The sequence below is a fragment of the Myxine glutinosa genome, chromosome 2 (genome assembly GCF_964187855.1).
Source record: "Myxine glutinosa chromosome 2, kmMyxGlut1.1, whole genome shotgun sequence".
Taxonomy (NCBI): Eukaryota; Metazoa; Chordata; class Myxini; order Myxiniformes; family Myxinidae; genus Myxine; species Myxine glutinosa.
The window spans coordinates 238,952,070-238,978,289 of NC_136262.1; the positions used below are offsets into that span (position 1 = coordinate 238,952,070).

The 26,220-nt window shown below is 42.6% G+C and overlaps 1 protein-coding gene across 1 annotated transcript in view; it reads right to left on the reverse strand.

The window, feature by feature from the left end:
* TNKS2 (tankyrase 2) overlaps positions 1-26,220 on the reverse strand; it is a gene marked incomplete in the record, with an annotated part of 278,608 nt that overhangs the window by 134,759 nt on the left and 117,629 nt on the right. The window contains 1 exon segment of the mRNA XM_078772377.1: positions 13,487-13,581. Within this exon segment, the coding sequence (XP_078628503.1) occupies positions 13,487-13,581 (95 nt within the window).

Below are 26,220 nucleotides of genomic sequence, written 5' to 3' on the forward strand. Positions count from 1 at the left end.
ATAATTTTCAGAGATGATTGTCATGGTATGTAAACAAACAGAATTGCCTCTTTTGGTGCATGGAGAAACTAGCACACTTTGTTGAGTTACCTCTCCACTTCTCCAAAAATTATGATACAGTGGTGGTGGTGGTTTCGTATGCAGCCTATGGCTGCTTGGCTGCATAGTTTTCTGGGGGAATGGCTATGCCACCAATGCAACGACCCCTGTTACCAGTGAGCTGGTACTCGTTTTGCCGACATCAGAGGGCTGACAGGCTGAGTCAACGCACCTGGTGTTATTTCAACAGCACGACAGGGGCTCAAACTCACTAACCTGAGATCTTAAGCCAGCCACCTTAACCGTTAAGCCAACACCAGGGGAATGATACAGTGTGGTCCTTGTAGGCAGCGGACTTACGGTCCATGCTTTCTTGGATATCAGGGTCCTGAGAAAGGGGTGGCTGTGAATGTGGAACGTTGCGTACACATAAATCGATGCAGGTTGTTATGATTCATCCAGTCGAATTAAAACAGTAAAACTTTAAAATTGAAAAAGCTGGACTTGCTAGTCAGCAGGGCCAACATTTCGGCCTGATTCTGCCGTGACCAAGGCGAATGGATTCTCGCCGAAACATTGCCTCCACCAACTTGTAAGTCCAGCTTTTTCAATTATAACATGTGCAACAATTCAGTCTGTGGTCAGAAATGATTTCATCAGTATCCGTACGTGTTCAGAAGTCGGAGGAGGACATTTCGAATATTTGTCATAGTCAAACAAAACTTCATGAGTTCCCTGATGTATCATGTAATTGATGTGGTCTTGCAATAAAAATAGCAGATTTAATAAACAATTAAAACCAGGTATGTGTTTGTGACCAACACTGTATGATAATTATACAATAGATGGTCAGTGGATCCACTGCCAAAAAATACCAATTTGGGGGCAGAGACATTGAAGCACAAGTCAACAATAAACGTTTATCAATAAAGCGTATGACCACGTTAGACCTGAGCACAAGCTGCACATCAAGGTATAAACAATCTCCTTACAGAGCCCACATGAGCAAAGATGCCACAAGTTCACAAATAGTGCTTAAAGATAAGGAATGTGGAAAGAAGCCTCTTTCCAGAATCTCACTAACAAGGATGACATTGAGGGGGAAGGAGGAGAAGAGAATGAACAATGAGCTCGTTTTGAGATTGGCATTCAACCAACATCCAGTGCAAAGGCTAGGGGGAAATCAAGAGCACCAAGAGCAGAATATCCTGGCAGTTTCTTTGTTGGGAATGAAATTGCAACTTGAATTGAAAAAACTCACTGCTCACCTTCACTCTTTCATTCCTCTGTTTTCCCACCTCTGGAACAAACTCCCACACTCTCTTCAATCCCACTCCTCCGTCCAGGTCTTCAAAACAGCTGTTCACCACCATCTCCTATCTTCTCCCATCCAAAACCTTGATCTTTTCTATCCCCATTAATCCACCCTAAACCCACCTCCTTCAAATTCCCTGTTTTATTTCATGAAAGCCCCTGTACTTTCCATTTGTTTATCCCGTGTATCCTGCCCCAGCACCTTCTATTCCACAGATCTGATGTCCCTGTTCCCTACTGTTCTTGTACTTCCCTCTCTTTCCCCCTTTTGTCTCCCACTTCCTATATTACATGTTCGATGTGGTAGCTCTTATACGAGCCACGACTAAGTATTCAAAAAAATAATAACAAGTTACGCCTAGGTCCCCCGTCGGGGAAGTGATGTGAATTGACAAAGTGGAACACGCAGAAAACATGCTATATGATATTTCGCTCACAAGGGTCAGACATACATGGAGGTGGCCATCTTGGATTTTGACGTGGTGACCCACTTTACAATAGCGGTCTTCCTTATGCCTAGATACACCCACACACCAGAAGGTACTTCACTTATTTTTCAAGATATTTCGCTCACAAGGTTCAGACATATATATGGTGGCGGCCGTCCTGGATTTGGACGTGGCGACCCACTTTACAATAGCGGTCTTCCTTATGCCGAGATACACCCATACACCAAATTAGAAGTTGGTACTTCGCTTATCTTTCAAGATATTCTTCTCAAGGTTCAGACATACATGGCGGCGGCCATCTTGGATTTTGACGTGGCGACCCAATTTCAAACAGCGTTCTTCCGTGTGCCTAGATACACCCACACACCAGATTAGAAGATGGTACTTCGCTTATTTTTCGAGATATTTCGCTCACAAGGTTCAGACATATATATGGTGGCGGCCATCTTGGATTTTGACGTGGCGACCCAATTTTCAATAGCGTTCTTCCTTATGGCGAGATACACCCACACACCAAATTAGAAGTTGGTACTTCGCTTATTTTTCAAGATATTCTTCTCACAAGATTCAGACATACATGGCGGCGGCCATCTTGGATTTTGACATGGCGACCCAATTTTCAATAGCGTTCTTCCTTATGCCTAGATACACCCACACACCAGATTAGAAGTTTGTACTTCGCTTATTTTTCAAGATATTTCGCTCACAAGGTTCAGATATATATATATATGGTGGCGGCCATCTTGGATTTTGACGTGGCGAACCAATTTTCAATAGCGTTCTTCCTTATGGCGAGATACACCCACACACCAAATTAGAAGTTGGTACTTCGCTTATTTTTCAAGATATTCATCTCACAAGGTTCGGACATACATCGCGGTGGCCATCTTGGATTTTGACGTGGCGACCCAATACACCCACACACCAGATTAGACGTTGGTACTTTGCTTATTGTTCGAGATATTTCGCTCACAAGTTTCAGACATATATATGGTGGTGGCCATCTTGGATTTTGACGTGGCGACCCAATTTTCAATAGCGTTCGTCCTTATGCCGAGATACACCCACACACCAGATTAGAAGTTGGTACTTCGCTTATTTTTCAAGATATGCAGGTTACGGTTACAAGGTTCAGACATACATGGCATCAGACATACACGGCGGCGGCAATCTTGGATTTTGACGTGGCGACCCAATTTTAAACAGCGTTCTTCCTTGTGCCTAGATACACCCACACACCGAGTTTGACTTGAAACTTTTCATCCGATTGACTTGAAATCTGAATCGGATTTTCATAACAGCTCACTGAAACCAAACACCAGCTATTTTTGAGATCAACATGGGCTAAAAGGTCAACATAGGCCAAAGGCCAACCAGTTTTTTCGAATTTCTAAAATCCTCAATTTTCATCCGAACGACTTCAGATTTGAAAAGGTTTACATATCGGCTGACTGAATTCAACCACCAACTATTTTTGAGATCAGCATATGCCAAAAGGTCAACATAGGCCAAAGGTCAACATAGGCCAAAGGTCAACAACCATTTCAAATTTCTAAAATCCTCAATTTTCATCCGATTGACTTGGAATTTGAATGGGATTTTCATATCAGCTAACTGAATTCAACCATAAACTATTTTTGAGATCAGCATAGGCCAAAAAGGTCAACATAGACCAAAGGTCAACAACTATTTCAAATTTCTAAAGTCCTCAATTTTCATCCGATTGACTTGAAATCTGAATAGGATTTGCATATGTGCTTACTGAAACCAACCACCAACTATTTTTGAGGTCAACATCGGCCGAATTTCTAAAATTGTCAATTTTCATCCGATTAACTTAAACTTTGAAGACGATTTGCATATCAGGTCACTGAATTCAACCACTAATTATTTTTGAGGTCAAAAGGATGCTCTACTGAGTGCCATTCTACTTTGTTCTGTTTTGCCAAGTGTCGCTCTATGAGTGATTTTTCATTCTGTCTGTCTGTCTGTCTGTCTGTCTGTCTTTCACTGGCCTACAGGTCACAATTCTAAACCGATCGTCATGAAACTTCACCAAGTTGTAGAGGTCGTCATAATTGAGAAGCCTATTGATTTTGAGGCCAAAGGTCATAGGTCATCTGGAGGTCAAATTTCTAAAATCACCATTTTTTATCCGATTGACTTGAAAATTGAACAGCATTTGTATATTTGGTCACTAAATTGGGAAACGAACTATTTTTGAAATCAAAAGGTCAAAGGTAAACTCAAAGTCAAATTTCCAAAATCATCCATTTTCATCTGAAAAACCGTCGATTTTCATCCGATTGACTTGAAAATAGAACATTTGCATATTGCCTCACTAAATTGGGAAACCAACTATTTTTGAGGTCAAAAGGGCAAAGTTCAACTCAAAGTCAAACGTCCAAAATCATAAATTCTCATCTAAAAACCGTCAATTTTCATCCGATTGACTTGAAAATTCAAGAGCATTTACATAGTTCCTCACTGAATTGGGAAAACAACTATTTTAGGTCAAAGGTCAACTCTAGGTCAAACTTCTAAAATCATCAATTTTCATCGAAACATCATCACTTTTTATCCTATTGACCCAAGCTTTCAAGATTGTCAATTTTGATCTTGATGAAATGGACAATTTTCTGGATCACTTGCAACCTTTTTTTCGGGGAGGGGGGGGGGGGGGGTGTTGTTTTTGCAAGTATCGTGCTCTGCATGATGTCTTCTTGTTTTATTTATTCATTCATATATTTCCCACAACTTGGAGTATTATTGGCAGTACTGCTTTTTCGATCTGAGTAAGTTTCCTGCCAATCTCAAGTTTGCCTAAAGGTATCAAGAATAAACAACAATGAGTGGACCAATGCCACTTGACAAATCAAACCAGTATGGCAAATTAACCTCTCACTGAAAGCCATTCATATACCAACTAGGTTTTCACTGATAAACGCCGAAAACATATCTCCTGAGTCTAACCTGGATTCAAAATCCTTAACATTGCTGCCTTGAGATGGATTCAATTCACATCCTCTGGGAGCAAGTCTTGTGCATGTAAAAACTGTTCCATATGCATCAAGGAACATCAGTGGTCTGAGTGATGTTTGATTCGTAACCAGTGCTGCTGTTGCGTGCATCATCCTTGGCCATCTGTTAAAGCCCGGCTTTGTTCTACTACTCAGCTTGCATCGTGCCGGCCGTTGCCATGACACCTGTTGTCTGCTGCCTGGCATCTTAGCATTTTAGCAGCCAGCTTGGTGTGGAAGCATTCTCTGGCCATGGTGGATGTCCTGTCATGCTGCCGTTTGCCAATGGATCGTCCGAGCATGTTCTCCCACACTTCACTTGATGGTTTGCTCCCTCTATCAATAACATTGCTATCTTTATTAAAAACTCTCTTCCTCACTCGCCCTGCACTGCCCTCTCTCCACCTCACCCCCAGGAATACCTTTGGCTACGGCTTCCCCTTCGCTCCCACCTTCTGTTCATATGTGTGTTGTACCGTCCACCAAACAGTGATGACTCCATCTACATCTCGCTGTCTGATAACATGGACCAACTTCTATCTACCCATCCCAACTCTCTCTTCCTCATATGTGGTGATTTCAATTGTCACCATGCCAGTTGGCTGGGTGTGGGTACCTCTCTCACCAGCCAGGGCTCTTCAGCAAAGGACTTCTGTGACTCACTGGGACTGACACAATCTGTCAATTTCCCGACCCGGATCTCAATCAACGGAGCATCTTCTCTTCTGGACTTGGTTATGACTAACTTCCCTGAAAATGTCTGCTGCTCTTCTTCTGCTCCAATCGGCTCATATGATCATGTGCTTGTTAAAGTGGACATCTCTCTGACCATTCTCAGAGAGCCTCCTCAGCGTCGACGAGTCTGGCATTTCACTCAGGCCAACTGGCATGGTCTTCAAGCAGCCATAAATCATCTGGACTGGTCTCCCATCTCTACCGCCTCTGATATCAACTCATCCTGGGAATTCTTCCAAAGTAAACTGCTCTCTCTCATGCACAGATTTATCCCATCTCATCTTCAGTTGTCATACCCTTCCTCCCATCCATGGTACACGGAATCTTGTGGTGAGGCTATTGCCCAGAAACAACTTGCTTTCGTCTCCTGGAAAGCAAATCCAATGGAAGGAAATCTCATTTCCTTTCACAAAGGCCGAAACAAGTGTGTGTCCACCCTCAGGAGAGCCAGGAAACAATATCTCTCCGTTCTCAGGACAGAACTCTCTTATCTGTCTCCCTCTTCCAAATCTTGGTGGCGTCTGGTCAAATCTGTTTCTGGTGTTTGTTCCCCCTCCATCCCCTCCCTCACCTCAAACGGCCACACGGCTGACTCCGCGCGTGAAAAAGCTGAATGCCTCAACTCTGTGTTTGCCTCTAAATCTTGTGTCCCAAACCCATCCCTCTCTGTACCCACCGTACCCAGTCGTACCCAGCTTCTCCTGGACTCTGTGTACTTTCCTCCTGACAAGGTGGAAAAGTTTCTGTCAACCCTCGACTCTGATTCTGCAACTGGACCTGACGGCATCAGCCCAAGGGTCCTAAAATCTTGTTCTTCCGCTCTTTCACTCCCTCTCTCTGTTCTCTTCACACTCTCTTTTGCTCAAGGTCATCTGCCATCTGCTTGGAAATCTGCCAACATCACCGCTTTGCACAAAAAAGGTGCAAAAACAGATCCCAGCAACTACAGACCAATCAGCCTTCTCTCAATTATCAGTAAAGTCATGGAATCCATCATTGCTTCAGATATGAAATCGTTCCTCTTCTCCAATGGCTTGATCTCTGATCATCAATTTGGTTTCAGACCTGGTCACTCTACTCTGGACATGCTGCTACTGCTTTCTCAGCAATGGATGGAAGTCCTCAATGCCAAACAGGAAATTAGAGCTGTCTCCCTTGACATATCACGTGCCTTCGATGCGGTCTAGCACCCCGCTCTGCTCACCAAACTCTCCTCTGTTGGTATCCATGGAAATCTCGACGCATGGCTGGCGGACTTCCTCTCTAGTCGTAGTCAACGTGTGGCCCTGAATGGGTTTCTCTCATCTCCTCTTCCTGTTCAGGCTGGAGTTCCCCAAGGCAGTGTTCTGGGCCCTGTGCTTTTTCTGGTCTTCATCAATGATCTCTCCGACTCTCTTGAAAATCCTCTCTATCTCTTTGCTGATGACTCTACTCTCTGTCGCTCCATTCTTCGTCCCTCAGATCGGCAGTCTGCACCCTCCTCACTCTCTGCAGTCCTGGACAAAATAACAGACTGGGCAAACAAGTGGAACATGTCTTTCAATCCTGACAAATCTCACACTCTTACGATGTCTCTCCGAAAAGACCGACTGGACAACCCTCCCATCTCCTTACTGAATAATCCTCTCCAAGAAGTTCTGTCACTCAAACATTTGGGTCTCACTATCTGCCATGATCTTTCCTGGGAAAACCACATTTCAAATCCGGCCTCCAAAGCCAGTCGCCGACTGGGCATCCTCCGTCATGCGAAGTTCTTCCTTGGCACACTTGAGCTCCTCACCACGTACAAGGCTTTCATCCGCAGCTCAATGGAATACTGCTCTCCCCTCTGGGCTGGTGCTCCTGCCTCACACCTAGCTCGTCTTCACGCTGTTGAAAGCAAAGCATTCAGAATCATTGGAATCTCCCGCGATGAAGCTAACTCCAAGGGCCTCTCACTCACTCACCACAGGCAGGTTGGTGGTCTTTCCGTCTTCTACCGACTCCTCTCTGGCCTTGCCCCCCCAGCTCTCTCTGGGCTCTGTCCCGCAAATATTCCTACAGGTCGCACAAGATCTGCCTGCAACCCTCTTATGGTTAAACTGCCAAAATCAAGACTCTCTGCTCACCTTCACTCCTTCATTCCTCTTTTCTCCCGCCTCTGGAACAAACTCCCTCACTCTCTTCAATCCCACTCCACCCTCCAGGTCTTTAAAACAGCTGTTCACCACCATCTCTTATCTTCCCCCATCCAAAACCTTGATCTTTTCTCTCCCCGATAATTTCACCCCAATTCCACTTTTTGAAATACCAACTTCTGTCCTGGAAGTCCTTGGTGTCCTTGTGTTTTATACTTCTCCCACCCACCCCCCCCCCCCCCTTACCCACGCCTCCTCCCCCCAAGCCCTCTCCCTCCCACACATCTCCCTGCTCTTAAATGTTGTGTGCTCTCAAGTGTTTGCGCGCTTCCCATTCTCTTGTCTTCCGCTCCCTCTTTTTATATATTTTGTTTGTCTGGTTGATTTGTTTGTGAAGTAAATGTCAGCTCTTTCACGAGCCTCGATTCAGTATACAAAAAAAAAAAAAAAAAAATTTATGTTGCTACTGACCATAGAACACTTGCTTTGCATACACTGTCCCAAAAAAAATCAAAAGCTGTTGACATGTTTACTTATGACGTGAGATGCAATCGTATAAAGGCGCAAACCGACTCCTCCACCATTTTTTTGTTTTGTTATATTGTTCTCTCCTACTGGCCAGGTTAATCCTTTTGTTTGCCTACATTTCAGATTGTGGCAGGAGAATCAGAACCTCCAATGTATTCAGTATTTTTAGCCTAGCCCATTCTTAAAGGGACAGCAGAGGCTATTGTAATCAGTGTGTGAGTCTGCATGCAGATCTAATTTAATAAAGATAGTGCTATTCCCATATCGACTGTAATCTATATACCCTGGCGAGGCTATGCATTATTAAATGCTCTGTCTTGGTTAGTCAGTGTTTGCTTAATTTCATGCAGTGTCAAATTGTATTTGTTCAGCAAATAATCTTTGTTTCAACATATTCAATGCAAGTCACTTCAAGTTAGGTGACGTGAATATTATTCAAGAGCAGGAGGTGAGACTAAAAGCAGCAAAAATAGGAATAAATAAATAAATCATGCAATAAATCTTTCAATGAGTCTCAAAAAATTCTGCATACGAGATAGCTTTTAGTAGTCAACCAACATGCTTCTGTTGTGGCAGAGTGCTCACAGCTGACGTGCTCGAAGCCTGCAATCAGCTTCACAGGGAAATTAGATAGTCTTCTGGTGCTGTAGCATGTCACAGTTCTGGTATGTGCTGACATTTTAAATCAATGCAAATGTGCTTCCTCACAGCATTCAACAAAACCGTTCATCTAAAAGTGGCCTCACCCCCCTTTAATTCCAGTGACATTTGGGAACCAAAGTAAAATTATAACAATAATCCGGGTGGTGTTTTGCAATGAGTTCAACTGCAATTTTGACAACCAATTTCTAAAAAAATAACTAAAAAGCATCTCAAAATGCAAAGCCCGTCCACGTCCACTTTGTACTCAAACTAAACCCGACCAAACCGACAGTTTGAAATTTTTTTAAACATTTTATTCATTTGTGTGTTGTCCATATTCTTGCAATAAATTATTTGATGACAAAAGCTCAATTAGTAAAAATGTTATGGCTTGGCCTGGACAGCTCAATGGTAAATAAATAAAGAATCACGGACCGAATAAAAATATTTATTTGTTCAAAATATGATGGGGGAAGACTTGAAAATAAATAAATAAAGGATACAAGATAAATCGATGGCAATTTACAAAAAAGGTAGTAAATGCAGTGAGTTTAAATTAGAAGATGTCAAAGAGAAGCAGATTAGAAATATCGGTCAAATATAAAGCTGTAAGGAAAGTCGTTGAAAAATAATTTAATCAAAGACTAGAACGACACTCTTCGACGTCATGATGTCGACTGATATGTCTCCACCCACATTATTACATCATTACATCACTTGTACCAAGTTTGCTTTAAATCCATATATCTGTTTTCAAGTTATCACATTTTTACCTGACATGACCTCTGACCTTTGACTTCTGGACCCCAAAATTTAATCAGTTCATGTTTACATCATTATACATACCTGCACCAAGTTTTAATTTAAATCCCTTCAGCTGGTCACAAGTTATCACATATTTACCTGAAATGGCCTCTGACCTTTGACCTCTTGACCCCAATATTTTGACCTTTGCCCCCAAAACATAATCAGTTAATCTTTACATCATTATACATACCTGTACCAAATTTGAATTGCATCACTTCAGCCGCTCTGAAGTTATAGACATATTACAGACTTTGACCTCTTGACCACAAAATCTAACCAGTTCATCTTTACATCATTCTACATAAGTGTACTAAATTTGGTCAGAATCCCATCACTGGTTCACAACTAATTACGGTAACAGGATTATTACCCAATATGACCTTTGACCTTTTGTCTTTGACCTCATGACCACAAAATCGAATCAGTTCATCTTTACCTTATTATACACAACTGTGCCAAGTTTGATCCCTTCAGCCGTTCTCAAGTTATAGCGGTAACGAAAAACTATCACGGACAGACAGACAGCCGGACGGACAACAACAACAACAACAACAACCACAACAACATGCATTTTAAGGCCATTTTCCCTGCGAGAGCGGACAACCTGAAAACATAATGCCTCCGGCGACTTCATCAATGGAGGCATAAAAATAAAATAAAAGTACTAAAGTGGATTTGTGCCAAATCATATCCAACAATTCAACCATTACTTCAACCATTTCAAACCATTATTTTTGAAGACACCGACCTCACCACCCCATTTTCAACCCATTTCCATGATGGTGCCCTGTCCAAACTTATTCCCTGTCCATTGCCACAGATTCTCATCATTTAAAACAGGTAAAGATATTCCAATGAAACAAAATGTAGTCCGCACATTAGTCCTTCCCCTGCCACTAGGTGTGAAGTTTTCTTGGTTCTGACACCAAACGTCTCAGTGCTACGTTAGTCGAGATGGCAGAGGGCAGCACAATGATGTCAGTGATGTGAAGCATGAAGCGCTGGAGAGGAGAGTTGGGATGACTGACTGGAGATGAGATGACTGAAGATGAGATGACTGGAGATAAGATGAGAATTGAGTGCACCATTACGATTGTGAGTGTACGAGACGGTTAATGGAGTACCGCCACAAAGGATCAGGAGCCCCGAGTTGGCTCCGTAAGATTTTCATCTCTTCCCCAAACTTAAGGAACACCTTCATGGAGAACATTTTTTCTTCCGACAATGATGTCATGGCCACTGTGAAACGCTGGTTCAGTCAGTATGACACACAGTTCTATCATGATGGCATCACAAAACTACTTAAACATTGGTAGAAATGTGTGGACCTCAGTGGTGATTATGTTGAGAAATAAAATGCCCCATGGTAGAATAGAGATTGAGTTAAATATCTGTCTATGTTTTGTTTTATTCAAATATCTTTACCCGTTTTGGAGAAAGAACAGGAGACATTACTTTTCAACACGCCCTCGCATATATTCAAATGTCCGTATTTTTATTATATGGCTAGAAGTAGTTTTAGGATGTTGATGCATGCAACATCACAGATCCCCACTTCTTTATCGGACTATGCATGACAAAGCATGAGCACATAAAGGTCTTGACTATTATATGCTGATGCATGTGCAGAGCCTCCAGTCTGCTGTGCCAATAAGAATGACTGGAAATATACAACAACCTTGCAGATCTACTAAAAATAAATACGTTAATAAAAAAACAGGAGCAAGAGCTTGCTGGCTGACCCATTAATAATAGTCAACCTACAATGTCACTTTGCATCCATGCAGGAAGAAGGTCCAACACAGATATTGGCCACTCGCTCATTGAACATCATGCTCTTTGAACACTATTGTGCCAGATGTTCGACAATGCACTTTAAGATGCAAATTCCATTTTGGGTCAAGAAATTAGGGTAGGTGACCTGTTATTGCATTGTATTATAGTTTAGTGTATTGTACTTGGGTGCAGTTTAAACTAAAAGTTACCATTTTAACAATCTCCATGGTGGTGTACTGGTACAAAATACTCATTGCAACAAGTAAGCAATATTCAAATGGTCATATAACCCTGCATTATGGTGTTGCTAAGGGTTTTGTAGCAGGTCGCAAATCTTGCGTGCACTTTCTCATTACAATTACATCATTGTTTAATTACACATTTTTTATAAAGTGTTTAGCATCCTATGCTCTGCTCCATCCACCAAGCAGGAGGAAACAAAAGTTCTTACCCATTGGTATTATCTCAAGAAATATATTCAAATTGCAGAGAGGCAAAAAATTGATTAGGGGATGGCTGGCATGTGTTCATAAAAGGCAGATATTCAAGAAGGATGGTAAAATTTAGTGTTTTCCATGTTCAATGTTCGAGCTTTGTGAAGAATTAATAAAATACTTAAACTATTTACCTTCGCAAATTTAAAAAAAAAAAATTAAGAAAGCATAAAAATAAATATGAGCTGGCCAAATAGAAGCACAAGCTGTTGTGAACTTGCTCTGAGAAGCAGTAGGTCCTTGATAAAAATTATAACGGCACACTGTAGAGCACATAGTCTTGCCTTGCGTGCTCATTCTGAACAAAAATACCATTGTTAACTGAACACGCTACTATTATGTCCCATATACAGATAGAATCCATCATCTACTATTTCACATACATTGCCATTATCCGCAGCTATATTGATTGGTTAGGATATCTCCACTTCTGTTCACATCAAGGATAAATTGTTTCAATGAAGGCAAGTATGAAAAATAATTCAAATTACATTCCCATTGGTTAGACTATCTTTTGTATTAAGTGTTTCAAGAGAAGATTTTCAAAGTTTTTATTTTCCATCCAATATGGCCACCAAGCCACTTGAACAATAACGTCCAGTTTAATTCTTCACTCACATTGGGTCATAAATCAGATATATGAAGTTTTAGATTTTGCACATAAGGATTTCAATTCAACCAATTATGGCTGGAATACCACTTCACCGATGACGTCATTGTTATCACCTTATATACCCCGTGGGGGAATTGATGTCATGTGCCACACTTTTTTTTTTAATGGAGCAAGCAGTTTCAGAGATGTCCAATTTTTTTCTTTTTAAACCAATATGGCTGCCATACCACGACATTAGAGTCATCAATAAAACGCTCTCCATGGAGAGTCGCTGCATTGTTTAAAATTTCAATTAGACAAGCAGTTGCAGAGAAAAAAAATTTGTTTAGTGAAAATATAGAGCATGCACACACATTACAATATTCTCACAACCCCTTCGGGCCAAGGCTAACAACAATAGATTAGCAAATTAAATTTTTGAATTGTAATCAAACAAGTTCAACCTACAGCATTTAATCTAAAACTACGATCAGAAAATAATAATGCACAAAATTGTGCATTTTATTGTAATTACGACTATTAAGATTTATTTTATTTTGTGCCAGACATGTGGTATTTTACACAGGAGCAATCTGACCAGTACTAATGTGATGATAAAACGTAGCGAGCACATAAAACATTCAACTCCTATCCATAAGTACAAAAAGTTATTAAAGCTAAAAAGAAATTTAAAAAACAAATTTTTTCAGTGCTTGAATACAAATTTGATTTGAGACTTCCCTTGGAAGACTGCCAACATCCGTGCAATGGAAAGTGAAGCATTTACAAGAGAGCTTCTGTAAGCAAGGCGAGATGAGTTTCAGAAGCAAAAAGCAACAGCAAACAAGAGCAACGCCCAACCTGAAAGCCAAGTGACGGTGGTCATTTTTACAGATTAAAGAAGCGATTCTTCTGGAGAACTTGAGATCACATCCAAACAACGGCTGCACAAAGCAAAATTAATATTTCTCACCCCTTGTCCTTGGCGTGTACATCCGCACCATGTTGCAGCAAGAGCTGTACAATGCGCACTCGGTTGTAGCCAGCAGCCAAGTGCAGAGGTGTAGACTGCACACACAGCAATAAAGGGAAACAAGACAGAGCTGCTCTGTGAGCATGGCTTGGTTCCCATGGTTAGTTACATCGTCACAAAACTAGCAACGATGCTCCTGTAAGATGTCAAGGAAGTAAAATGAGTGAATTTGCCAAAATTGGATGGGTCTCTAAAGCTGGGTAGTAAGTAAGGCAGGTGTGCCAAATTGCAAGGATAAATTATAACAAACAATTAAGTAAAATAATGATAGTTAACGATAATAATGTTAACTATATGGGCCACCTATGTCTAGCCATTTTATAAATGCACGCAGTTATGACAGCGATACAATCTGCCCCACTTTGATACAACCCCGCTTTCATCAGACATGCGTGACACATTTTGTCCTTATTATAAAACTGAATTCAGCATTGGATTTTGACAATTTAAAAAATATGAGGGGTCCTCGGGTCTTTTGAGTCCTTGCGTTCTTCAGGGGTCCTCGTGGTCTTCAGGGGTACGCAGGGTCTTTGGAGTCCTCGGGGTCTTTTGGACCTTTGGAGTCCTCGAGGTCTTTGGAGTCCTCGAGGTCCTCTGGCTCTTTTATGTGCTTCGGGTCTTTTGGGTCCTTAGGGTCTTTTGGGTTTTCACAGTCTTTAGGGATCCTCTGGTTTTTTGGGTCTTCAGGGTCCTCGGGGTATTTTGAGGTCTAGGTGATCTTAAGGGTCTTGAAGGTTCTTCAAAGGTCTAAGGGGTCTCAGCAGTCCAAAGGGTCTAAATCCAAAGGTACATTCCGATAGTACATACTTACGACATATGTAATTAATAAACAGGATGCCACAGAGTTCAAAGTACGTAATTAATAGATATACTGAAAAGTAACATGGCTGGAGAAGATAATATTGTCGTTTCTTCCTCTTCAAACAATAAAAAAAAATGTGGCTGCCAGACCATGCGACTGAGCATGTTGAAATTTTAAACAAGTATTGGCGCTGAGGAAGCGCCTTTAGCGATTGACTTCCAGCCAGTGTAACGCTAATTCCTGTCACAGGAATTCTGAGATCATATAAGTGGGCGTGGCAGTTCCTGATTGGTTCGTGTTGGGGAACGCCTTCTCGCTGCCGACGTGACGTAAATTCGCGCACGCGCACTGGTGATTGGCGCTGAGGAAGCGCCTTTAGCGATTGACTTCCAGCCAGTGTAACGCTAATTCCTGTCACAGGAATTCTGAGATCATATAAGTGGGCGTGGCAGTTCCTGATTGGTTCGTGTTGGGGAACGCCTTCTCGCTGCCGACGTGACGTAAATTCGCGCACGCGCACTGGTGAAGCTTACTCGATCTTACTCGATCACATATTACATGTACTTTCATTGCATACAAATTATACTTCCTCCTAGAAATTCCATGCCCGAACCTCAGCGCAATCCAAGAGGATTCACTTGTTCCCCTTGACAACTAGTTCACGATTGTGAAGTTTCACATCGATAGATGGAGCGGTTCAAGAGAAATGTATTTTTTTAAGATTTACGTTCAATCCAATATGGCTGCCAGACCATGTGACCTATGAAATATTCAGGATCACCATGGTATCCTCAAGCATTGGAGAACATTTGTGTGACATTTACACTCGATCTGTCAAGTCGTTCTGAAGGAATTTCTTTTAAAATGTTGTCTTCAAAAAATCATAGCTGCCAAACAATGTGACCTATGACGTCTTGGCCGGGGCCCGTTTGTTCATCATGGATAGGCGATCATGCCTGTCATGATTTGCCTCGATCTGTTTAGCTGCTTCGGAGAACAAGAGGTTTGAAGTTTTCTATGTTCAATCCAATATAGCCGCCGAACCACGTGACCTATGACATCATTGATTTAACTTCTCCTCTTATGTTGTTGCATAGAACAAGCTCAAATAATTTCAAACTGATCAGATAATGTGCTGTACTTGTTGAATTATGATGTCATGATGAAGGCACTGATGACAATAGATAACAAAACGTATTCCCCTTGTGTAGTTCTCTACAATGAAACATGCTTCAATGTTCTCCATGGACCGGTTTCGGAGATATAGAGGTCCAAATATTTTCAGGTTTTTCTAAGACTGCGTCAGTCTCACGTGACTATGATGTCATAATTACAACGAAGAAATTCTACATAAGTAGACGCATAGTATGGTGAAAATTTATTGTCAATCGGCCCAACGGTTGCCGAGAAAATCAAAGGGAGGCGCAAAGCGCCCCTCCCTTTATATAAGGGATCGTTTCTCTGTATGCAGCTTTAACATACAACATGCATTTTAAGGCCATGTTCCCTGCTAGAGCGGGGGTTAGCCTTGCGGTCCCCATGACAATCTTCTCCATTTTGCCCTATTTTCTGCATCTCTCCTTGTTAACCCCCTTGCCCGCATTTCTTCTTCCACCATCTTTAGCCAAGTCTTTCTCGGTCTTCCCCGTCCTCTACTTCCTTCTACATTAACTTCCATCACTCTTCTCAACCAGTCACTTTCATCCTTCCTCAATACATGACCAAACCATCTCAACCTGTTCCTCTTCACAGCATCAATCACAGGCAATATTCCCATCATCTTTCGCAATTCATCATTTGTCTTCCTCTCTCTCAACGATACTCCGCACATCCATCGAACCATTCGCATTTCCACCCTTTCCAGCCTTCGTTGCTGCTCTACGTTCATTACCCATGTCTCGCTCCCATAAATCATAACACTTCTCACACATGCAGCATACACCTTTCCCTTCAGCTTCAGCGACACTCTCCTCCTCATCAGCACGCCACTCAGTTCCCGAAACTTCATCCATGCACATCTCACTCGAGCAACCGTTGCCGAGTCTGATCCACATGCTCCATTCAGCATGTCTCGGAGGTAGCAAAATGTTTTCACACCTTCCAGCTTCACGCCGTCTCCAAGATCCAACTCAACATTTCCTCCATCTGCAGCTCCCTCTGTGCACACCTTACATTTGAATGTAGCTGCCACACTGGTTAATGACCCTCTCAGACCACTACATTTTTGATGAACCCACTCAGCACACATTGTACATTGAATGGAGTTCACTCCGACACCCTTCCTGCACACAGCACACGGCCACTTCCCAGTTCTTTCCACCTCACCACATGCTTTACCACTTGCCATCACCTTTGTCTTTCCGATATTCACCTTCAGACCTTTTGTCTCCATACATTCCTTCCACTTGTTCATCTTTTCCTTCAGTCCATCCATACTTTCCGCAATCAACACCAGATCATCTGCATACAACAACTCCCACGGTAAACCCTCCTTTACGGTCTGAGCCAGCACCTCCATCACAGCTACAAATAGTAGTGGACTTAGTACCGACCCTTGATGCACTCCCACCTTCACCTCAAACTCACCACTGTTCCCGTCCTTCGTCCTTACAGCTGTGCGTGCTCTTTTGTACATTGCCATCACTACTCTGATCAACCATTCCTCCACTCCTAACTTCCTCAATGCCCATGTCAATACTTTGCGTGGAACCCTATCGAATGCTTTCTCCAGATCAACAAACCCAAAAAACAACTTCTTCCTCTTATCCATGTACTTCTCCTGCAACTGCCTCACAATGAAAAGCGCATCTGTCATTCCTCTTCCTGGCATTAATCCAAACTGCATTTCGTCGATCTTCACTTTCTTCCTTATCCTCCTCTCCAACACCCTTTCCAATACCTTCATTCCATGCTCCAATAACTTTATCACTCGGTACGAGCCACACTCCAGAGGGTCACCTTTCCCTTTGTATAGAGGGACGAGGGTACTCAGTTCCCAATCCACTGGAATGCGGCCTTCTTTCACCACCAGATTACAGATCTCTGTCATTCTCTTCACACCCCAACTTCCTGCTGCCTTCAACATATCTCCCACAACTCCCGTCGGCCCTCCCGCTTTTCCACTCTTCATTGCTTTTATCGCTTCCTCAACTTCCTTCTCAGTTATCTTCTCTGCCGGTCCTAAAACTGGGTTACTCTCTATGTTGCCATCCCATTCATTCTCTGTATTCAACAGCATTTCCATATATCTTTTCCATCTTCCTTTAATTCCATCTGGGTCGACAACGATTTGTCCCACTTCATCCTTCAAGCAACTCACCCCCATCACATCACACCTCTCTTTCGCTATCTGCTTTGCAATCCTGAATACTGCTTTCTGACCCTCTTCCGAATCCAAGCGTTCTCCGAACATTTTCCTACATGCCTCCTGCGCCTTTGCTACCTCTTTCTTTGCAGCCTTCCTGGCTGCCTCATAACTTTCATGCTCTGCTGTTTCTGCTCCCGTACCCTTCGCCTTCTGCCACTCTTTGAACTTCTTCCTCTTCTCGTCAATCCTCTTTCCAACCTCAACATCCCACCACCATGTTTCCGAGTGCCTCGGTGGTCCTTTTGTCCATCCACATACCTCACCAACGGCTCCCAACAGACGAGCTTTCATTGACATCCAACCACTTTCAAGCTCAACCACATCATCCTCTACCCTACTCAGCCTCTCTTTCAATGCCTCCCTTACTGTCACCTCTTTCAACCTCCACACCTTCATTCTCGGTTGGTACTTCACCCGCCGTGCTCTCCTCGCACCTTTCACCCTTATGTCGCAGACAACCAAGTGGTGCTGTGAAACAGCCTCCTCCCCCGGGATCACCTTTGTGTCCCGGAGGTGCCCCCTATCTCGCCGACGCACCATCAGGTAGTCAACGGTTGTCGTCGACCCACCTGACGTGTATGTAACAAGCTTATTGTCCTCTTTCTGGAACTGAGTATTACAAATCAACAAATCAGCTCCATCAGCAAACTCCAAAATCCTTTCACCTTCTCCATTTCCACACCATATCCGTAACCCCCATGAACTCCCTCAAAACCATCCATACTCCTTCCCACATGTCCATTCAGGTCTCCTCCCACCACAACAACTTCCTCATCTTTCACGTTTTCCATCAGCTTCTCTATCGCACACCAGAACTTGTCCTTCTCTTCATCGCTTCGACCAACCTGCGGAGCATATCCCGAGATGACGTTCACCAAGAGCTTTCCAATCATCATTTTCACCATCATCAACCTATCACTCACTCTAGTCACACTCACCACACTGTCTACAAACTCCTCAGAAAACAGGACACCAACACCATTCACGCCCTCTGGGCACCCTTGCCACACAAACTTGTATTTCTGTCCCTGCCTACCCTTCACCATTCTCACACCACTTCCCTTCCATCTCGTCTCTTGCACACAACATATGTCCACTCTTCTTCTGACCAATACTTCCACCACTTCTCCTGATCTCCCTGTCAATGTCCCCACATTCCATGTCCCAAACCTCAGAAACCGATCTCCACTTCGGGCTGCACCCTGCCCATATGTACTTGTGATTGTCATGGTTCTCTTTTTTGAGGCAATGTTTTTATGGCCGGATGCCCTTCCTGACGCCAACCCTCTTAGTCGTCTCTTACGACACGCAGGGATACGGTGTACCTATTCTGACCAGGGTACACACTGGGAAACGTTTAAGACATGTAAATTCTGGGGGGGGGGGGGGGGGCGTCAGCATCACGGCTGCGGTTTAAACATATTCCAACAATATCCAAACAGAACGATGAAAAAAAACAATCCGGGAAAAGTCTCCAAGCGAGAACGTCGATTTGAGAAAGAAGGAGCAGAGGCGGAAGAAAACGAGATACAGGGGGCGGGGCACAAGCCGAGACGAGGAGGAGAGCGAACAAGCACGTGTCCGGGAGGAGAGAAAGAATCAATATAGAATTATTTGTCTAGGGAGGTGAGGTGAGGGGGAGAAAACAAAATAAAAGAAACAAGCAATACAGCGAAGGAAATAACCCAAACCGACAAAACACCGACGGGGGGAGGGAAGCGCCAAGTCACCAGGCCGCGCACGAGGTACGACTCAGAAAACGATTAACTACACACAAGTTTGCACGAACCACAAACCAACACCAACTAGAAACACACAATAACACGTACACAGCAAAATAACCAGTGGAAATTTGACAAAGACAAGAATGGGAAAACACTCAAACTTCGATGCCGTGGAGAGCTCGAAGCACGCCTCACTCGCCCGAGGAACCGGAAGTCCCTTGACATGGGGCCTGAAAATTCATTTCTCAACTTCTACTGGACGAAATCGGCTGCAAACTTCAGAAGTAAATGCTTTGTACGTTGAGGTAGATTTCCAAATTTCCAAATTTCAGGTAATATGTTCCAAATTTCAGCAACGCCGGTTTATGCATTCTTGAGTTTTATTTAGAAAACCCTTGGATCGACGTTGGTGTCTGTCAGTCTGTCCGTCCGTCCGTCCGTCCCCGTGAAATGTGTTGGTGCTCATATCTCAAGGACTATACATTGAAACTAGCTGAGACTTCGAATATGCATCGGCCAATAGGTCTAATTAATGGCTTTCAGCCTAAGTGCCATAGTTTTTGCTTTAAAATTAAATTATACAAGTATATAAATATACATATACAGTCACGTGAAAAAGTAAGTACACCCCATGTAAAGTTTTGACTTTTTCAACATATTTCAACATACAGCTATTTGATCTTCATTTCAACAATATTGATAGATAAAGGTGATATAATATAACAAATATCATGAAACATTTACATTTTGTAGTCCATTGTATAATTTAAATAAACATAAATGCAAATTTCGCATGTGGAAAAAGTAAGTACACCACTACATTTATCACTACTTCAAATACCTAAAATTAGAATCAGGTGCACCAGCTCAGGTGCAAATGATTAGAACATCGTTAGAGAGGATCTTGGAGGTACCTGTGTTATTTAAACCTCAGACATTTAGTTTGGTTTGCTCTTTGTTGTTGAAGTGTGCGGCGTCACCATGCCTAGATCAAAAGAGCTCTCTGAGGCCTTCAGAAAGAAGGTTATAGATGCCTACGAGTCTGGGAAGGGATTTATAAAGATCTCCAAACAATTTGAAATCAATCATTCGACTGTCCGGAAGATCATCTACAAGTGGAGAAGATTCCAAACAACTGCCAACTTCTTCAGGCCAGGCTGCCCCAGCAAGTTCAGCCCGAGAGCAGACCGCAAGATGCTGAAAGAAGTCTCTAAGAACCCCAGAATGTCATCACGGGACCTACAGGTAGCTCTCGCCACTGTTGATGTCAAAGTGCACGAGTCTACCATTAGAAAGAGGCTGCACAAATTTGATCTACATGGGAGGTGTGCCAGGAGGACACCTTTGCTGTCCAGAAAGAACATCAGGGCAAGAATAAAGTTTGCCAATGAACACCTCAGCAAAGACCAGCACTTCTGGAACAATGTGCTCTGGACAGATGAGTCAAAGGTAGAGCTATTTGGCCACAGTACCAGAAGACATGTTTGGCAAAAACCAAAGACAGCATTTGACCACAAGAACCTGATACCAAATGTAAAGCATGGTGGTGGAAATATTATGGTTTGGGGCAGCTTTGCTGCATCAGGGCCTGGGAAGCTCACCATCATAGAATCCACTATGAATTCTTCATTGTACCAGAGGGTGCTTGAGGATAATGTGAGGCCATCTGTCGGCAAGTTGAAGCTCAACCGAAGGTGGACCTTGCAACATGACAATGACCCTAAACATACCAGTAAATCCACCAAGGAATGGCTGAAAAGAAAGAAATGGAGGGTTCTGGAATGGCCAAGTCAAAGCCCGGATCTAAATCCCATCGAGATGTTGTGGGTGGATTTGAAACGAGCTGTGCATGCAAGAAACCCCTCAAACATCGCACAGCTGAAAGAATTCTGCATGGAGGAGTGGGCAAAAATTTCTCCCAGTCGATGTTAGAGACTGGTAGACAGTTATAAGAAACGTCTACTTGAGGTTGTTTCTGCCAAAGGGGGCAATACCACCTATTAGAGCCAAGGGTGTACTTACTTTTTCCACATGCGAAATTTGCATTTATGTTTATTTAAATTATACAATGGACTACAAAATGTAAACGTTTCATGATATTTGTTATATTATATCACCTTTATCTATCAATATTGTTGAAATGAAGATCAAATAGCTGTATGTTGAAATATGTTGAAAAAGTCAAAACTTTACATGGGGTGTACTTACTTTTTCACGTGACTGTATGGACACTTTATACCTCTTTAGAAATATTATTACACAAATCTGACATGCTGGCGCAATGGCCTAATGGATAAAGCATCAGACTCTTAAACTGACGATTGTGGGTTTGAATCCTGCCTGGGTTGAATATTTTTTTCCCCTTACTTTTTCCAAGTCTTTTATATCGTCTTGAATAAAGTCTTGTACGATGAACAAATGCATTTTGTTCGTATTTTAAATGTATCTTGTGAAAAATGTCAGGGGCATAGAAAAGGCCCCTTTATATGGGATGTGCCATGTGGCAAAGTATAGAAAAGAAGGGACATCCTTGGGGAAAAATGTCAGGGCAAAAGAAAAGGCCCCTTTATATAAGGGTATGTGCCATGTATGTGGCAAGATATAGAAAAGAAGGGGCATTCATTCCATAGCTTGTAGAAAATGCAAAACAATAAAAAATAAGGGGCATACAGCTCATGATCTTCATTTCAACAATATTGATAGATAAAGGTGATATAATATAACAAATATCATGAAACATTTACATTTTGTAGTCCATTGTATAATTTAAATAAACATAAATGCAAATTTTGCATGTGGAAAAAGTAAGTACCGCTTAGATCCACCCCTTAGATCCCTTTAGACCCCATTAGTCCCTTTTAAGAACCTTAGACTCTTTAAACACTTTAGACCCCTTTATGACCCCTTTATGACCCTTAAAACACTTTAGAGTTTAGACCCCTTAGAAAATACGAAATAAAATTCCCCTAAAAACATTTTTGACAACCTTTTCCATGCATTATTCGCGCTGCATCACAAATTGCAATGACAAATCGAAACTGATATCTCAAAACGAAACTGATGTTGAAAAGTGAAACTGAAACGGCTGATCTATGGATCATCGAATGGGAAACCAGAATGAAATGCTGTTGGACATTGCTGAAAGCAAAGCTATGGGAAGTATAGAGAGAGAGGGGGAAGGTCGGGAGCTAAAGAAATAATGTGGAGAGGGATGGGTGCTTGGAGGTGTTTAGTTGGTATGAAAATAACCTTGGTGATCTTCCGTCAGGTGGTAGGCCCAAAACCTGCAGAAACACGTTTTCCAGCTGAGCTTTCATAATAACACCCTTACTCCTCCTGAGCAGTACTTCAGAGGTACAACAAATGTGGATTGGAAATCTGAGCAGGTAAAATAGAACAAGGTTGTCGAGGTTACCAGCTACACACATTGTAATATCTGCTCACTGAATATTTACACTGAATTCCCATTTCTAGCAATACACACCAAATTTTTTTTTGCTCATTTCAGGTTAGATACCTACAAACCCCCGTCATTGACAGGTACCTTTGTCTTTACCCCTTGCTTTCCCCCTTCCCGTCTTGCATTGCTACTGCCCATCCTTGCAACAGTGCTCCCCAGTACCTGTATTCAACAGACTGACCTGTGTGTATCCCACCCCTTGATGTGGCCAAGGCAGATATGCCAAAAAAAAAAATGCATTAGTGTGGAGCACAGTATATAGTTTTCCTGATGCAAAATTAATGACCACAGTCCTTCAGGGTACATTTTAAAACAAAAATGTGAAATGTGTGACACAGCTAGTGTATTTGTTAATCTGTGCCCGCATTGGTTTGAATTGCTTTGTTGTCGGTTTAATGTGCATTCAGGCCCACTCGAGTGTGCAGTGTGTTTTGGCTTGTAATCCAGCTCTTGTGTGATGTGCTGCTTCAAATGATCCAATTTGTTAAATTGCCCAAGCGAGATCTCATTCTGTTTGTCTTATGCCCAGCTAATGCTGCTGCAATTGTGGTGCCTCATGATGGAAAGGAATGTGGAAAAGTGTGGAAAATACTTATCATTATTTTTATTATTGATTATATTAGGGACCCAATCATTCCAGGATGGTTACCTATTGTTTTTGTTGTCCCCCGTCGCACCGCAAAGCAAAAGGGGGACTATGGTTTTCCCCTCCGTCCGTGTGTGCGTCCGTCCGTGCGTACATGTGTGCGTGCGTGCGTGCGTAAGCGAAGGACCGAATTCTAATTTGGTGTGTGGGTGCAACCCACGTCAAAATCCAAGATGGCCGCCGCCATGTATGTCTAAACCTTGTGAGCAGAATATCTTGAAAAATAAGCGAAGTACCAACTTCTAATCTGGTGTGTGGGTGTATCTACGCATAAGGGAGAACGCTATTGAAAATTGGGTCGCCATGTCAAAATCCAAGATGGCCACCGCCATGTATGTCTGAACCTTGTGAGCGGAATATCTTGAAAAATAAGCGAAGTACCAACTTCTAATCTGGTGTGTGGGTGTATCTAGGCATAAGGAAGAACGCTATTGAAAATTGGGTCGCCACGTCAAAATCCAAGATGGCGGCCACCATATATATGTCTGAACCTTGTGAGCGAAATATCTTGGAAAAATAAACGAACTACTAACTTCTAATCTGGTGTGTGGGTGTATCTACGCATAAGGGAGAACGCTATTGAAAATTGGGTCGCCATGTCAAAATCCAAGATGGCCACCGCCATGTATGTCTGAACCTTGTGAGCGGAATATCTTGAAAAATAAGCGAAGTACCAACTTCTAATCTGGTGTGTGGGTGTATCTAGGCATAAGGAAGAACGCTATTGAAAATTGGGTCGCCACGTCAAAATCCAAGATGGCCACCACCATATATATATATGTCTGAACCTTGTGAGCAAAATATCTTGAAAAATAAACGAACTACTAACTTATAATCTGGTGTGTGGGTATATCTACGCATAAGGAAGAAAGCCATTGAAAATTGGGTCGCCATGTCAAAATCCAAGATGGCCGCCGACATGTATGTCTGAACCTTGTGAGCGGAATATCTTGAAAAATAAGCGAAGTACCAACTTCTAATCTGGTGTGTGGGTGTATCTAGGCATAAGGAAGAACGCTATTGAAAATTGGGTCGCCGTGTCAAAATCCAAGATGGCCGCCTTGCGTCTTCCACTTTGTCAACTCATCACTTCACCGACGGGGGACCTCGGCGTAACGCTTGTTAATATTATTATTGTTTTGCTATGTATGTTACGAACGAATGGAAATGTGATTCGTTATTGTATTCCCATCCCATTCATGGCTTCTCTGGTCTGTGTTTAAGATAAGTTGTTTCACACTGACTGTAGTAAGTTGAATCAATGAGCAACTTGCTAATTATCATGCTGATGGTACTTACTTGCTTACTTACTTACTGGATTTTGGACTTTGCAGGAGTTCGGAAATTCCAGTGAATAGCCTCGATTAGCTTGCCGTGTGCCGTGCGTCATTGGTCGCGCCTTACTTTGGAGTTACTGATTAATTGAAAGGTAAGTTGGAAATGTTTGTGGATATGCAGGGCGGGTTCAGAGTTATATTAACGTCAAAAGTGGATGGTGATTATAAAATATGATTGAATTACTCAGAAAATTAGGTGGAGGTGATGTAACTCCTTTGGTCGCAATTCAAAACTAACAATTCACAGTTTTCTATGTAATATGATAATGGGATTTGAGGTGACATAGAGTTGAGTAAATAATAAATCCCGTCATCGTAACTATAAATTAAGTTTTCTTCGTTAAAATTTCTCAGTTTTCAGAGGGGTACTGATTATATTTAAGCATCTTCCTTTTTTAATTTTTGTCATACAATTATTTGCCCGAACTCAATTAAGATCAGTTTGTTACTTTTTTTTTCTTTTTTCTTTTTGCAGTATGAATGAATGAATGAATGATCGTTTTAAGGCCATTTTCCCCGCCAGAGCGGGGGTTAGCCTGCGGGCCCCATGACAATCATGGTTCCCTGTTTAAGGCAATGTTTTTATGGCCGGAAGCCCTTCCTGACGCCAGCCCTTGGTCGCCCCTTACGATGCGCAGGGATACGGTGTACCTATTCTAAATCTGGGTACACACCATGATCATTCATCCCAGCAAGCTGGTACTCAATTTGCCGACCTCCGAAGGATGACAGGCGGAGTCAACCCCCCTGGCGTTAATTCAGTGATCGACCGGGATTCGAACCCAGGATCCTAGGATCCCAAGCCGGCACCGTAACCGCTAAGCCAACACCAGGAGTTTTCTTATGCGTATGCAGTATGTCGAGCAAAAAAAGGAAGTGGTCGGAGGATTACGTGCGGTACGGGTTCACATGTTTGACGGAACGGGACGGAAGTCAGCGTCCTCAATGCATGCTTTGCAATGTCAAGTTGAGCAACTCCAGCCTAGCAATAGCAAAACTACGGGAACATCTCAAAAAACTGCATGGCGAGGGGCAGTACAAAGACGCAACGCTGGATGAATTCAAATTGAAGACAGTCCGATTCGACGCAAGTGCTACCTTGCCCACTCTCGGCTTCGTTCCAATTGACAAACCGATCCTCACCGCGTCGTATGAAGTTGCGTACTTGATCGCAAAGCAGGGCAAACCGCACACCGTTGGCGAGACACTCATCAAACCGGCCGCATTGAAGATGGCCAACAAACCAACATCATACTGGGAAAAGCTGCTGAAAACAAGTCGTCTCTCATTCCACTCTCAAATGACACCATCAGATGCAGAATCGACGACATGAGCAAC